The sequence below is a fragment of the Pararge aegeria genome, chromosome 4, assembly GCF_905163445.1.
Source record: "Pararge aegeria chromosome 4, ilParAegt1.1, whole genome shotgun sequence".
Classification (NCBI taxonomy): domain Eukaryota; kingdom Metazoa; phylum Arthropoda; class Insecta; order Lepidoptera; family Nymphalidae; genus Pararge; species Pararge aegeria.
Genome location: NC_053183.1, coordinates 1,401,203 through 1,417,380, shown reverse-complemented (window position 1 = coordinate 1,417,380; position 16,178 = coordinate 1,401,203). Strand labels below are relative to the sequence as shown.

The following is a 16,178-nucleotide window of genomic DNA, read 5'->3' as shown; positions in this document are numbered from 1 at the left end:
AGTATAACAATTAAAATATTTGTTAAAATAGTTCAACTGGTACACACTACGATAATATTGTGGAATTTGTCGAGATTGTGGAACAATTTTTAAGAAATGTTGATTAACCACGAAAATCATAAATGTATGTGTAAAATATATTTTAAACATAAAAACATATATAACTCTGATTCAGCCATTATTTATTAGCCATATTGTATTGCATGCAGAGCATTGTGTCGAAAAACAGTGAGGACGCCCAGCACACGTCTCACTTCACACCCGCGTAATGTTGCTACCGCACAAAATTTTCCCATTTTCCCCATTTTATGGTAAACGTTTAAATCTGTAAATGTAAAAGTATTAATGTCATTAAAGATTTTAAACTAACATTTTCGTTGATTAACTCAACTTTTCTTAAATATAGTTCAACGAGTACATACCGCGATAATATTTTTGGATTTGTCGATGTTTCGACCCAGTTGCATGGATCGTGGTCACGACGGGATTGCGTAGGTACGAGATGGTACTGACAAAAAAAACTGGGTCTAAATATCGACAAATCCAAAATATTATCGTGGTATGTTCCCGTTGAACTATATTATTAATGTCAATTTCTTAATGGATTGAAGTAACCTCCTGTTTGAGAAGCACTATTAAAGTAGAGTGGTTTTTGATGCTGCAATATTTGTCGTGTACGCGGTTTCTGTATGTTCCTAACTCTGTGGTTTTAAAATTATAAAATAACTAGGTGTCAGCTGCGTTCTTAAGACTTTATTACGTTTTTTTGCAAGTGCCGTGGATACCGTTCAAGTTGTTTACTTGCTTCGTTAGAGAGTGAAGGAAAAACAAACACACGTTCGCATTTATAATATTAGTAAGGATTATTTTAAACTATTTAAATTGTTTTTAGTTTTGGTTTGGTAGAGTCACTACAAACAGACTGACTTGAAGTTTCAAAGGTGCTTATAAACTAGGCCTACTTTTCATAAATGAATTTTGAATTTCAATTTAAGATTTTAAAAATTCCAAATAAAAACTTTTCGGAACCGACAGGATTTGAACCTGCGACTCTCCGGCAATGGTGGCCTGAGCGCTTTAACCAATGAAGCTACGGCTCTCCTCCCGTAAGAAATTTAATTGAAATCAATTTAAAAACTTAAATTACATTACACTAAACAGCTCTTTTCTACGATCATGACGATATTCATTTTCAACCAACTAAATAAAAAACAAGAGATTCTCAATTCGACTGTACATTTTTTTTTTTTTAATATTGGTTTGTTTTATATTTTTTTTTACCATACTTTACACCAAAAGGTATCGAAGAGATTCTTTACGATATAAGGCATGAAGAAAGACACATTTTTTTTTTGTTGTTAATTTTTACTGCTATCTCTTGAGATTAATCGAGATTATCTAACAATAAAAAAAACACAATATACTCCTGTACTATGATAATATTAACGCCCGTTTTATAAACATGACTGTGAAGGCTCCCTGTACGACGTAGAATCCTCAGTGCTAATTTATGCACACCAAGAAAGCGTCGAAGGTTACAGATAACAAATACGCAAGTCTTTAGCGTATTAAAATGTACCTGATGTACTATTTGTTGAAAGTCTTATTAACAAACATTGCTTTGAGGTCCCACAGTGCGTTCGAACGCACAGGTTGCAGAAAACAATACTAACAGTGGGATAAATCCATACAAACGTCAAGACGAGTAGCGCATAAATTATACTTTATAGCGATAGTAACATTACATCAGTGGTTTATAGTGTTTTGTTTTGTTCATTGGTAATAAATTGAATGTCAATTCGCATTGATCTTTATGCTTTAATTATAAATTTATTTAATAAATTGCGATTGATTGCAGTAGTATAAAAGAGTTCCATAATTATATCCTTGAGAGAACATACCTGTCAAGAACATTCGACACAAGAAAAGTGATCCATGACTTTTGTGGGTGTTTATTTATCCAACAAAACATTTAGCACGAATGACAATGACATAATTATATAAAGAACATTCGACACAAGAAAAGTGATCCATGACTTTTGTGTGTTTAAAAATTCAACAAAACAGTAAGCACGAATGACAATGACAATAATAATAATAATAATTGACCATAGACACCTGTTAGTCGACTAGAGTGAAGTCACGTCACAAAGATAACCAATCACAGCGCACCATTCGTTGCTATGCGTTCGTAAAGTTGATTTCAAATATTGTTTAAGAAAAGAGTGTCTGACCATACTGAACGCACTGAGAAATGTCGTACTTAGCATTGCTCCTATACATAAGGAAGTAATGTTTGTGAATACGGGTGTCACATTCCAAGTTTTCTCAAGGATAGCCGACTGTAGATATCCGAACGAATTAAAGCTTTAAAATCATGCGGTATTAGGTTCATTTTACCTGTTATAACATGTCCACCATATACCTAATAGGTTAGCCCGTTACCATCCATGGTGACTAAAGGGAATATAACAGAACTTTCACCCAGCGTGTTGCGTATTTTTTTATTTATTTATTGGGAAGCCAACATGCATACAACCTCTTAATATACAACATCTTAATATATGGACACATTTAACACTTGCTTTATAATGTTGTACAAAGTCAAAGTCAAATATTTCTTTATTCAAATAGAGATTCAATAAGATGCACTTTCACGTGCGAATACCATCGTGTAGACTGCAGGAAATAATCGAAATAAGCCGCGATACTTTCGCTCGGAAACGTGCATAGAGGGTACGTTGCCGAAGATCTGATTAGTGTGGAGTATAAGGATCGAAGAAATTATAAATAAAACCATACAGATTCTCCTGCTTTTTTAATTTTCATAATTATTATTTATGTATATTATTCATAAATATTCATCAGTTATATTCGTATCAATAACACACACAAACTACGCTTACTTAGGGTCTACTTGACGATATAGATATTGTCGTATTATATTTATAAATATAATACGACAATAAAATCGTGATTAACATTCACGCAATCGAATAAGTAAACGTAGGTAGAAAATCTCATACTTTGCACCATGAGCGTTTAGTGAACGATTTCGTGTTAACAAACGTAACAGCCGGTTTACACGACGCGTTGCAGCGTTCACATATAAATATGCTTAGCACGCCCCAAGGTGCAGTAGAAGCCGTCTGACACCCCAACCCATTTGGTCGTGGAGTCCACTTACAATCCCTACCTCAATGCAGTTTTTTTTAAGTTACAATTGACCAAGCAGTTGGGCCACCTGATGATAGTATGTGAAAAGCTCGTCCTGCAACGTGCCACCATGTGTCCATAAACCTGAACTGTATGTGTGTTGAGCCTCATGTACCAATTTTACCTCTCATTATGAGACAACCCAAACATGTCCTTTACGACCTGGTTAATCAAATAACTACCGACAAACCACTATTCTGAAAAAAGATCTTTCTACAGATTGAACACCGTAGCCGAAATCAGTCATGGAAACGGTTTTCTACTCTTCAAATTCAACTATCGATACAATGTATCGTCACATTTCTAACTATTATTTCCAAATGCAATGCAGTAGGTGCACGGATAAAGAGGTATTACTCTTGAACCCACTGGTAGATGAAGCCGGTGGAAGAACGAGTTTGTGTTGGAATAGTGAACGGACGGTTTTGCCTTCTCCGAACAAGAGCAGTCTCGCTACTGGTGGGTAGGTATAAGGGATGTTTTTCTGTCATTCTGATTTCTACCGCATGTCCGCCGCCCGTATCCTGTCATTTCATACACCTTTTTTCTATATCACGGGCTGCACTCATACGGATACAGATCGCTACAGGCGCGCTATCAAACGCTCGCGGACAATAACGCAAAGTGTGAAGTTTTAGAAATATAACTTTGAATCGTAATTAACTGTCACGCGATAAGTAAACGAAGGTGAAAAATCACCCACTTCGCACTTAGATCCGCCAGCGTGTGGAAAACTGCATGACAGCAAAAAAAGCCCTAACGGCGCATAATGTTAAAAGTATTATTTGTATAAATTAGTGAGATCCCGAGCGTCGGGCACAGGAATGTAAATGTGGGAACATACTTATAACTTGGGTTTAGGTAGTAGTAGCTCGTGTTGAAAGTATGTCTCCGCTATAAGTAATTAATCGAAAGGATCATTGTAAATAAATTATTGTAATAATTGTAGCTTAGCGTCGGCTCGGTTTAAGTATCTTGTGTATACATTATTATCATAAATTTAATGCATAATTATTATTGTAAGGAACACAATAAATTATTGTTTCAATTTAGGTGTTGTTTTCATTATTTTCTAGGTATTCCTTTTCCTTTTAAATATTAATTAAGAAAGTGGACTGTGTGTAATACGCGAAAAAGATAAGTAAAACAAGAAGGACAAATCTGGATAAAAACATTACTCACTGATGACTTTGTGAACCCAGCTTATACTTCACCACCACAATATTCACTCAGGTGACATGCGAAACTATTGATTTATATAATTTTTGTAACATAAACGGCCGTGGTTTTACTTCTCACAAATAGTACGAGGTAAGTCTAAGATCGATTATTTGTTCATAAATTTGCGAACACCAAGACGGAAGGAAATAAAGATAGGAGTTTTAATGAGAGGGTTAGAGATAAAATTCAAAATTCTTTTATTTTAAGTAGGGCCCCGTTTATAAGCACTTTTTAAACGTCAAGTCAGTCTGTTTGTAGTGACTCTACCACCGGTTCGGAAGGCAGATAGCGTGAAATTAGTCATTTGAAATGTTGCGTTTTATTTCGGCCCTTATACGATTGCCATATTAAAATTACGGTTCCTATTATTAACACTATACATATTAAAACACGAGAAGTCTGAAGCAATTATTGCTTCGATATTTATACCGAGCGGTCATGGGGTTTTAGTATTGTGTAAGTTTATCAGTCTTATTAAAAAAAATGTAAAAGCGAAATTTAAAGAATTATAGGCATATGACTACAGGAAGCACTGGGACGATAATACGGTTTGTAAAGAAACATAATCTTAAAGTAAATTCAAGGGCTAACTTGTAATGGCATAAATAAAAAGAATCATTTTCAAACTAATATTATAAATGCTAAGGTGTATCAGTTTTACGATATATTGATAAATGCAAACTAACTCTGTTCCAAATTTAATTAAAATCCATATTAAGAGGTTACGCCGAACATAGTTAGCAAATAAACAAACCGACATGCTTTCGATTTATACTATTAGTACCTGTGGATATGATTCTTTACCTTTACAAGCTGTAAAACGGCGTACCAGGTTTGCTGATGATATTTTTACCGTTTTCTCGACCTATTTCAAGTTGCACACATCTTTCTTACTTAAGATTATTCGTTAACCTCGGGGGGAAATGAAAAGGTATCGTTAATTCAATGGTTATTGATATATAATATGTAAACAACTGAAGGCTTTACAAAATAAATCTGGTATTACTTTTAGCAGTATAACATAACCTTAGAACTAACTCTACAATTTCACCGTCTCACACATCGTTTCCGTGGTGTAGCGGTTATCACATCTGCCTAACACGCAGAAGGCCCCCGGTTCGATCCCGGGCGGAAACATACTGTTTTTTTATTTTTTTTTGATAAACATATATTTCATTTATGAGCACATATTTATTTATTATAATACCACTCTAATTTGAACTTGTAATAACTCAAAAATTTGAATAATTATACCTGGGCGTAATAATATTATTTTTATTTCGGAATAAGTGAGTATTTGAATCTGCCAAGCATCCTATTGATAATAATAGTGGATTTTAAAACCAGATTCATTTTAACTTTTATACCAATTAATATTATAAAGAGAAATTTCAGATTTTTTTTTGCTTGATTAATCAAGCAAAAAAAAATCTGAAAATACTGAACCGCTTTTAATAATTCTTTCACCATAAGAAAGTTTTTTATTCAAAACCAACATAGACTACATTTTATCTCCGTAAATTCAGAAATTCCAGTATTATATATTGACTGCTGATCTTCATTGGTAGCGTTGATAACTTTAATACAGCAAGCATTTCAGCATTGAAACCTTGTCTCACATTTTTTGGGCAAAGATCCTTAACGCCGTCCCTTGCGGTAGGACTGTAAGAATTAAGGAAGAAAAGCGTTGCGCTTTGGAAAGGAGGGTTCCTTGGGAGTCGTTCGGTTTCGCCCGCCGTAGTTCGGATACTATCGCCAAGTGCAATTGTCATATAAAGTTTTTTAAAATTATGTTTTATCTAATGGTCAGAGAAAACTGCAGAATACAGTTTCTAACGAGAATCCCACGATTACATACATTTTTACACACAGAATGACATCCATTTGTGTGGTTTTCAGAATTAAAAAATGTATGTAATTCTGATAACCACGCCAAACGTGGTACGACTAAGTCGCGAGCACTAAAAATAAAATAAACAATTAAAATACAATAATATGCTTTTTATTGTCCAACTTTACTATACAAAGATAAAACAAGATATCACTGCAATTAAAAACAGTTAAAATAACTTTGAACGGTTAAAACAGATTAAAAATAATAATATAAGTGTAAAATGCATTTTTACTTCATATAATTAAAAAGCAACATAGTACTTCTGAATACTAGCTTTACATTGCATTTTAGCAATGCACATTCTCAATGTGCATTGCTAAAATGCACATTGAGAATAACAACAAATTGGACCTTATAAAGGGTACACATTAATTAAACAAAACTAAAGACACAGGATTAAAAGTTTAACAAGTGTAATAAAAAAAATAAAAACACGACTGTCGATCACTGTAAGGATTTTCAATGGCGCAATAAAGCCGCCATATTGATTTTTTTTCAACGAATTTATAGCTGTGTTCTTTATGATGATGGCGCTATTACAAATATATAACCAATGACAGAATCAGCATCAAAATCGGATTACATTTGATGGATTATATTGGATGTTAAATAAAAAAATTAAGGAGTTCCGTTCCGTATATCATCTTTTTAATTTAATCGCCCGTTTAGCTATAGCAATTTTCAGACCTTGTCACAGAAAAATGGAATCCTCTATAAAAAAATTATTCATTTGAATTGTCACTATCGTCATTCTCTTCTTGATTCCTGTCTTGTCTCTTGTTTGTGGCGCGTAACTCATATTTGGCAACGTGTATCTTCTTCCCGCCAATTTTAGCGTCGTCCGCCATCTTTAAAGCGCGCTCTACCGATTTTGGTCCGTCAAATTCTATGAAGGCTGTTGCTGTAATTAAAACAAAATCATTATTATAAACCCATAACCGGCTTATAACGTGTTTGAGAACATAATGTATGCAGGTTTCTTTACGGTGTAAAACAAAATCATACCATCCTACTAATATATAATATTATAAATGTGAATGTTTGGATGTGTTACTCAATCAAGCAAAAACGGCTGTACGGATTTGGGTGAAAATTGGCATGCATGTAGCCTTTGACATGGAAAAGAATAGGCATAGGCTACCTTCCTTAAGTAATTCCCGAGGAAAAATTTAAAACTGTTTACGAGCCTCGGGCAGACAGCTTTGAAATTTGGTATGCATGTAACCTATGCTATGGAAAAGGACTTTCTATACGATCTCTCAAATAGTTCCCGTGGTAAGATTAAAAATTGATATATAAATGATACTAATTTAAATTATGTGCGTCAAACAAAAACAAAAATTTTGCGATTTTACCATATTAAATACGTAATACCTGAAACGCAAAAGTGCAGCTATTTTTCTCCATTACAGCGCAAGTATGAAGTAAGACAATACTGGTGTAATATTTCATTAATTTTTTTATTACTTTCACATTTTTTATTTCTTTTTGGACAAAACTTTAAAGTCCGCGAAGACAAAGTCGCGGGCAGAAGCTAGTAAGTAATATTGTCTAAGCGAAAGTGTATTTCTTGGTTTTTCCTTTAATCGCGCAACACAGCAACAGATTGAAGTAATTTTTTCTATTTATATTTTTTTAAACATTTATGGACAGCAGTCAGCACAATTACATAGGTACGCTTGTTTTTGAAACCAGAACAAAAGCATGGTTTTAATGGGATATATCTAAGTTTTGTGTTATTTCCTCTTTATGCAAAATAGATGAACGGATTTTGATTAAAATGTTTAGATTTTAAACAAATTTATTCTGGATAGATCGATGTTGCTGGTAGTTAGAGCTAGCATGAGCGCTACGAGAGATTTATATTTCCGATAGGCGCAGTTGGCAACGACCCTGTTTTCTAAGTCCAGGGCCGTGGGTTCGATTTCCACAACTGGAAAATGGTAATGAACATGTTTTTCAGTGTTTGGGTGTTTATCTGTATTTTATGAGTATTTTTGTAAATTATTCACAAAAATATTCGTTAGTCATCTTAACTAGGTAGAGATAATTATGTATGCTAGCCTTACTAGAGACGTCAGAGTGAAGACAAAGTAATAAAACTGTGCCTGTGTAGGTGTCATGGAAGTTTCTAGTTTTTAAAGCGCTTCAGGTATCCGTGTTTTTAATTCGATCCTAGAACTCCAGCTCGTAACAATGTCAACTTACACAAAGACTTCTTTCCTTTAACCAAATGCCTGATGCTCCGGATCCGTCCGGCGCCGCTGAACGCGGAGCTCAGGGCTTGCTCGGTCAGGTCCGCGTACGAGCGCACCACCAGCGTCGTCAGCGTCGGCGGCTGCGGGCGCTTCACACGGATTCGGGCGCCTTCGAATACTGTGTTGTCTTCTTCTAACGCCTGGGAAGTAATAAGGATGCATTGCTAATACCAAATTGATCATACTGTAACATGCGCGCCACTAAATAATAATATCTACCCTTTACTTATATTACTTGACGGCCGATTGGCGCAGTGGTTTCTGGGTCTAAGGCCGTGGGTTCGATTCCCACAACTGGAAAATGTTTGTGTGATGAAAATGAATGTTTTTCAGTGTATTATATGTATATAAGTATTTGTGTATATTATTCATAAGTCTTAAAATTATTCATCATTCATCTTAGTACCCATAACACAAGCTAAGCTTACTTATTTATTTACTTACTTACTTTGGGGTTAGATGGCGATATGTGTATTGTTGTTGTATATTTATTTAATTAATTATTGGCTATTTATTACAATTTTTTTTATTTCTATAGAAATAGACGATTTGCTTATCATTTGTGGATTATTTTAAATAGATTTTTATTAGATTCAGTGCAAACTTAGAACCATATTAGAATTTTACGGTATAATCATATTGGTAATAAAACCAATACAGTTAAGCAGACACTTAATTTTTAACATTATAGTCAGGTTTGTAATGTATGTATTTGTATGTTAGAAGTGTTGTTTATGGTGTCTCCTAAAAATTCTGCGATTTTGGATTGCACGCTATTTGCAATGCAATATGTAAGAAGCTTTTACCTTAAAGTGTTTCCAATTTACTTACTTTACTTCCGCACTAAGTCTTTAACATTGCATACCATTAAAGATATTTCAAAGAGTAATTAAATAAAAGGACTTTTCACCTTCTCTGCACCATCTTCACTGTAGAAGTTAATTGTTGTGGTAAACACAGGCTTAGGGTCCTCTGTGGGATACATTTCAGCAATTCTAAAAACAGAAAAATTGCTACCTTTAAGGGAGTTGGTGTCTTGGATGGACGATAGCTGATAAATATCAAATAGTTTGTAACTGTAAGATACAAATAAGGGAGTTGGTGTCTTGGTTGGTGTCTTTGTAACTGTAACAACAATTTATGTCTGACTGTCACTGTGACCGGCATTATTTTAATATCTTTAAATTTAGGTAGAAGTTAGTTACTTCAAGGCATGCTGAAAAGGCAACCTAGATCTCATCACTGCTCTCCCTCAGGAATTAACAAATAATCATGCCTTTTGAGGCATAGAGGGAAAATAAAGATCAAATTGAGACCTAAAAATCAACAGTGTTAGTTAGTTTAGCAGACCAATTTGTGCAGTGGCAATTCTGCTACTTAATCCTTAACTTATGATCATCTCATCAGCTTACTATATGTCACAGGTTTCCTCTCAGAATGAGTAGAGTTAAGTGCTAAGAAAACCATGCTGGCCCAGTGCGGTTAACTTAACATGCTTTTGAGAATATAATGAAGAACCTGCATGCAGGTTTCCTAACAATGTTTATCTTTGTGGTTACTAAAAGTGATAAATAAGCTATAATTACTATAACATAACATTACTCCAAAAAGTTGATTTGTTTTGGAGATTGATTTGTTGAAATTACCACAAGGCTATCTCTTACTTCCTTCCTGGTTACAGCAAGTGATAAATCCCTACTAATATTATCGTAATCGTATCGTATCGTAGTCTTTGTAAGTTTGTTTGTTACGCTTTCACGCAAAAACTACTTAACCAATCCTCATGAAACTTTGAATACATATTCTTGAAAGTGTTAGAAGTAATAAAGGATACTTTTTATCCCGACATTAGGCTCGCTTCCATTGGCAGAGGGGATGAAAGTGTTTGACAATTTAACACCACAACTCCGACAAATTATAACCTATAGAGGTTATAATATGTGTTTTATTTTGCCTAAAATTTGTGTAGATCTGATGAATGTGGTAGGAGATAGAGGTAATATAACAGCTAGTTTGCCATAATTAAAAACACACATTACTCTGAAAAGTTACAAGTAATTTCATGGTCACTCAAAAAAGGGAGATTGATTTTTTGAAATTACCACAATGCTGTCTCTTACTTCCTTCCTGGTTACAGCAAGTGATAAATTTGCCATAATTCAAAACACACATTACTCCGAAAATTTACAAGTAATTTCTTGGTCACTCGAAAAGGGAGATTGATGTATTGAAATTAAAACATCTCTTACTGTCTAGTGTTAAAAATTGACTTATCACTCACCCAACCTGTCTTATCATTCCAAACTTTTCAAAATGCTCTGCCAAGAGTTTTTTGTAAGTAAACATAATGTCAAAGGGCAGATTTTCAACAATAACTGAGGTTAAGTGTTTGTCTACAGCTGCACCACCCTTTTTGTCCTTGTTCCACTTACGTTTGACCCATTTGACTTTCTCTTTCTCTTCGGATACCTCACCTTCAGTATTTGTACTTTGTTCAGCATTTGTATTTACTGTCTTATGTATCTTTTGCTTCTTATCTTTGCCTTTCTTTTTCTCTGCACCTTCAACCTCACTGCCTGTACTACTTGTGAGTGTTGATTTATTTTTCTTTTCTTTATCTTTGAGTTTCTGTTTATTTTTCCTTTTCTTATTCTTATCAACAACTAGCATTTCATCTAACAGATTTGTTAGAGTGTGTGCATTGTCTCCTAAAATTAATTTAAATAAACTATGAAATCATGTTAAGGAATGCAATTTCAAACAATTTAAAAAATAATGGTACCAATACCTTTTACACAATTGTTTTCTTAATAGAAAAATATTTAAACAAATTTATTAATTTCCTTCAACTTTGTGATTTTTCTTTTAATTCCACTATACACAATAAGGGCGAAGTACAGTGAAAATACAGTGTAAAAAGGTAGCAGGCTAACCTGTTTGAGGTATGGCATTTAAAAGCCTCCCAATCAGTTTCTATGCAACTTTGTTGTCGTACAAGAACACGTAAAGCACATAGCTTTGGTCTCCCACTAGACCAATTTAACTACTAAACCAATTTTATGTTTTTTGTCCACAATTCTGATATGTACTGCTAGGATCTGGAACACCCTCGCATTATCTGTGTGAAAGTCCTTTTTCTATTATATCTCATCATTGCTTTCTCACGGGCATGATTGTTGTCAAGCGCTGGCCTATTGTTAATAAAAATTACTTACCAATATTCAAATTTTCCAAATCTTGTGCTATTTTATCTGGCTTTGAATCCTTTTTTGGGGATTTTTGGGCAGGTTCTCCATCTGTTTCAGCATTCTCTGTATCTAATTCTGTTGGTGCGATGTGACGCTTTTTCTTTTTAATCTTCTTTATTTTAACTTCATCGCCCTCTCTATTTATTGTGACAGAATTACCTTCCACTGTAACGGTTTTAGCTTTTTTAACTTTGTTGTGATGTTTTTTAACAGTTTTCTCTGTAGTTTCATGTGTATTTTCTATATTATTATTGTTATTGAGCTGTAAAGTGTCAGCTTCTATTGCTGCAGTATCTATGATGTTGTTTCTTAAATCACCTTTATTTTCTTTTTCATCGTGCAGTTTCTTTTTAGACTTTTTAGGCTTTTTAATTTTGCCTTCATTTTTATCCAGTTTTTCTGGGTGACTTGCCTTTCCCTCTGACTTGGACTTCTTTATGGCAACTCCTTCAGTGTCATCTAGCATAAAACTGACAGACTTATTTCTCTTTTTAGATTTAATATTAGAAATATTAATGTTGGACTCTTCCATTGAGCTTTCTATTGGAGATTTATTTTTAATTATGGATTTAACTTCCGACTTTACGTCTTTTTTTACTACATTAGGTGTCGATGTTACCTTCGAATCGTCCAAAGAAGCACTTTCAGTGGCGTGGGGCGAATTAAAAATATTATTATGGAATTTCTTATTTTTTTTGTTACCCCTTATTTTCGGCGTGAGTAATTTATTTGTAACGACATTTTCTTTGATGATCCGGTCGTCGGATTTGCGTTTCTCAACTAAATTACCACTAGTATCGGAGGCGGATTTATAAAAGTTTACAAAGTCATATGTTGTTTGTTTCACTTTGTCCGCAGACTGTTTTGGCAGTTCGAACGATTTAGATTTCATGTCCGTATGATATATAAATACATTCAACAAATAAAACTTCACAAACACATGCACGATTAATGATAAGTTTATATTTTAAAATAATGTGTTTTTAATACTTCGCAACACGTTTGTAGGTTAGGTACTTATTAGGCATTAGGCTCGTAAAAAATTTGTCATTGTATCGATATCGATATTAAAAACAAGAGGTGAAAATGGATAGAATACGAAATATTTTTATATCTTGTAAAATTATTTTCATTGTCTACATCTTTGCTTGCCGGTAAAGAAATCGATCGTCATCCACATTCTGGCATAGCACATAAATAGTTTATTTTTCGATGCATAGATTTTTATTGTGTTTTCGATAATTACTTTTAATGGAAAAAGATTTCGATAATTGCGTTTAGTAGAATATATACCAGTAAATTTTCCGTGTTTACATTATTTGAATCTTTACGTATATCCACACAAGTACGTAAATAATAACAGGGCGATAGGCTTCATTGGATTGCACGGCTACCCGCGCGAGTCTACTCCACTTTTATCGGTTGGTAGCGATGCGGAGGCATTCCACCACAGTTGTCTGAGTCAACAATTTCACCGTATGTGTACATTGAGTGTCCGTGACTATAAATGATTATTCGTATATAACTTTAAATTAGATAACGAATAATAAAAACAATAAAACAATGAACATCTTCTCTCTTCTTGAGCTGTGTTTAACGCCTTTGGTTGCCTGGAAGAGATCGCTATGTAGCGATAAGGCCGCCAAATTGTATAATTTTTGTTAAAATTTTCTTTATAATTTTACTATATGTTTATGTGGTGTACAATAAAAGTGGCTCATTCATTCAACATCGAAACAATTTAATATAAAGACTTTTAGGTGAAAAACTTTCCATAATTTCGTTGATATTTATACCACCGCACTTAGTATACTTTACATTTACATAAAAAAATAAACGACGAAACAAAGTATCTCTACGGTAATTTCATTGTTTACCACCACACATACCACCGCACTTATTATACTTTTACGTTTACATAGAAAAATAAACGACAAAACAAAGTATCTCTACAGTTATTCCATTGTTTTAAGTCTTACTTCTAACGGCAGTTCATAAGTTTTTTTTACGAGTTTTTTACATCTACTATATATTTGCATAGGTTTGTTATTTCAACATATCGATACTTTTTGGCACTTCCACATCCCTATGGGGAAATGTCAAAGATTAGAAAAATATATTTGTTTTTTTATTCTACGGATCTAGGACCTAGTGTTTATGAAGCATTTTTGAAACTTTGTTCCCAGGCCTAGGACGACTCTGACAAAGCCGATATTAAAAAAAGCGTGTGTGTGTGTGTGCGCAAGTCACACACGGTAGAAGTGAACTTCTGATTAGATGAAAAGACCCTGATTAAAAAACTTTTAAAAAAATTCAACAGTCGCTTCATGTGAACTATGAGTTCATAAAAATGAATTAGAATTACTGAAGACCATTCTAATGTTATCATTTTCAATACTCTTCAATGAGTATTTTTAATCAGGGATAGGCTATGAGAGATTGAGATAGATATAGTCAATTAATAAAATAGAGAATCAGGAGTATTAGGATAAATGTAAGGATTACCTGTTTGTTTTTTTTTCATTTTGCCCTTGAAAATCATCTAAAAAAAAAGAAACATAAAAAAGGCTATGCTATGTTAGAACTATTATTTTCATTTTGTACATGTGATAGGTAATAACTTTTTTTGACGTGCACGAAATTCTCGGACAGGTTCCGTAGAACTTTTTGCGGTTTTTTTTATTCTATTTTATTTTCTTTCCGCCAGTATTCAAGATTTTTTTCAACTTTAGTTTTTGGCATTATTTTAAAATTAATTTATTAAGGTGGTGAAAATATTGACACAAATAAAAATTCATAAACAATTATCACACTTATACTAAAACTTTCTAATACGCAGGCGCAAACACATGCATAATACGCAGGCGCAAAAACATGTGTTCTATCTCATTCTCTCGCCGGCTGAATCCTACTCATTTTTGTATTTGTGTCTCTTACCTGTCGTTTTTTCCATTGCATCCGGTTTGAATTCACAACGATTCTAAAGAAGTTTCACAAAAATGATTTGTTGGTTGAAAGTTCCTACGGTGGTCAATTTCCAGAACGATTTACCTACCACGCGGGATATTACTTTAGTGCAGAAGTGTGTGCGCTTATGTTAATAAGCAATCTGTTTTCCCTGAAGGAATACAGATATCCTCTCTCTCATACATAACATCTATAACGACGGCAGATCTGACACGACTGCGAAATTGTAAGGCGCAGGACCTAATACTATTGTATATATATTATTACTATTTTTTATGGTTTTGCCTAGCCCTTAATCCTCTCAGTACCTTGCTGATGGACTCAGGACTAGGATTTCGCCTTCGCAGGGGTGGTGAGCTCATATCTCACTTACTGTATATGGATGACCTCAAGCTGTATGCATCAAAACGATCAGACCTTATGGCATTGTTAAAGATAACTCAGAGCTTTAGCAATGACATAGGGATGGAATTTGGCGTAGACAAGTGTGCGGTAATCAATGTAGAGCGAGGTAGGGTCGTGAGCTCTGAGAATATAGTTCTTTCAGAAACTATCATTCTCAAATCACTTCGTGAAGGGGAGACCTATAAATATATTGGAATGTCAGAAGCACTTGGAATTGAGGTAGCGCACATGAAACAGGTAGTGCAGGAACGCTTCTTTAGCCGCCTGAAAAAAGTACTAAAGAGTTTTTTATGGTAGTAATAAGGTAGGTGCCTTTAATAGCTGGGTCATGCCTTTACTCATATACACTTTTGGCATTCTTAAGTGGACTCAAACTGAACTGGACACCCTGGACTGTAAAGTTCGCAAACTGTTGACGGCTTACCGTATGCATCACCCACGTTCCTCTGTAATTAGGTTGTACATCCCACGCAAGTGTGGAGGACGTGGTCTTCTGAATGCCAAGAACCTTCATAATCGTGAGGTGTGCAATCTGAGAGATCATTTTCTTAAAATGAATGTGGGTATGTGTAAGGATGTCGTTGCAGTAGATAAGGGTCTTACTCCACTATTCCTTGGCAAAGAGAACTGGCGCAAGCCAAAAGTACTTAGCAACTCAGATCGTGTGGCGGAGTAAGGAAGAGTAAGGAGTTGCATGGCAGATTCTACAAGGCACTGTCGGGACCAGATGTAGATCAAATCGCATCTGTATCCTGGTTACAATTCGGTCACCTATTTGGGGAAACCGAGGGTTTTGTCTGTGCAATTATGGACGAAGTCATCAAGACGAGAAACTACCGGAAACACATTATGAAAGATGGCACTCTAGACATATGTCGAGCGTGTCATCGTCCTGGGGAGTCCCTCAGGCATATAGTTTCCGGGTGTTCTCATCTTGCTAACGGCGAATACTTGCACAGACATAATCAA

The 16,178-nt window shown here is 34.5% G+C and overlaps 1 protein-coding gene and 1 non-coding gene across 2 annotated transcripts; one reads left to right on the top strand and one right to left on the bottom strand.

Annotated features, from left to right (window-relative positions):
• Positions 1-5,501: 5,501 nt before the first annotated feature.
• Positions 5,502-5,574, top strand: Trnav-aac. Its single transcript has one exon. It is a non-coding gene; the product is annotated as a tRNA-Val (tRNA).
• A 1,284-nt stretch (positions 5,575-6,858) lies between these two features.
• On the bottom strand, positions 6,859-13,189 carry LOC120637928. Its single transcript, XM_039909996.1, has 5 exons — positions 11,805-13,189; positions 10,871-11,297; positions 9,500-9,584; positions 8,540-8,729; positions 6,859-7,232 (listed from the first exon to the last, which is right to left on the bottom strand). The coding sequence occupies exons 1-5, from the start codon at positions 12,727-12,729 to the stop codon at positions 7,054-7,056; spliced, it is 1,806 nt and encodes a 601-aa protein (XP_039765930.1). The 5' UTR covers positions 12,730-13,189; the 3' UTR covers positions 6,859-7,053.
• Positions 13,190-16,178: the final 2,989 nt, after the last annotated feature.

What these genes read in the sequence shown, in the direction of transcription:
- LOC120637928 (XM_039909996.1), bottom strand. Translation starts at nt 12,729, where the DNA reads ATGAAATCTAAATCGTTCGAACTGCCAAAACAGTCTGCGGACAAAGTG. An exon ending in TTTGGAAAATTTGAATATTG is followed by an intron (nt 11,298 to 11,804) that starts GTAAGTAATTTT and finishes AATTAATTTTAG; the next exon opens with GAGACAATGCACACACTCTA. An exon ending in GGAATGATAAGACAGGTTGG is followed by an intron (nt 9,585 to 10,870) that starts GTGAGTGATAAG and finishes TTCTGTTTTTAG; the next exon opens with AATTGCTGAAATGTATCCCA.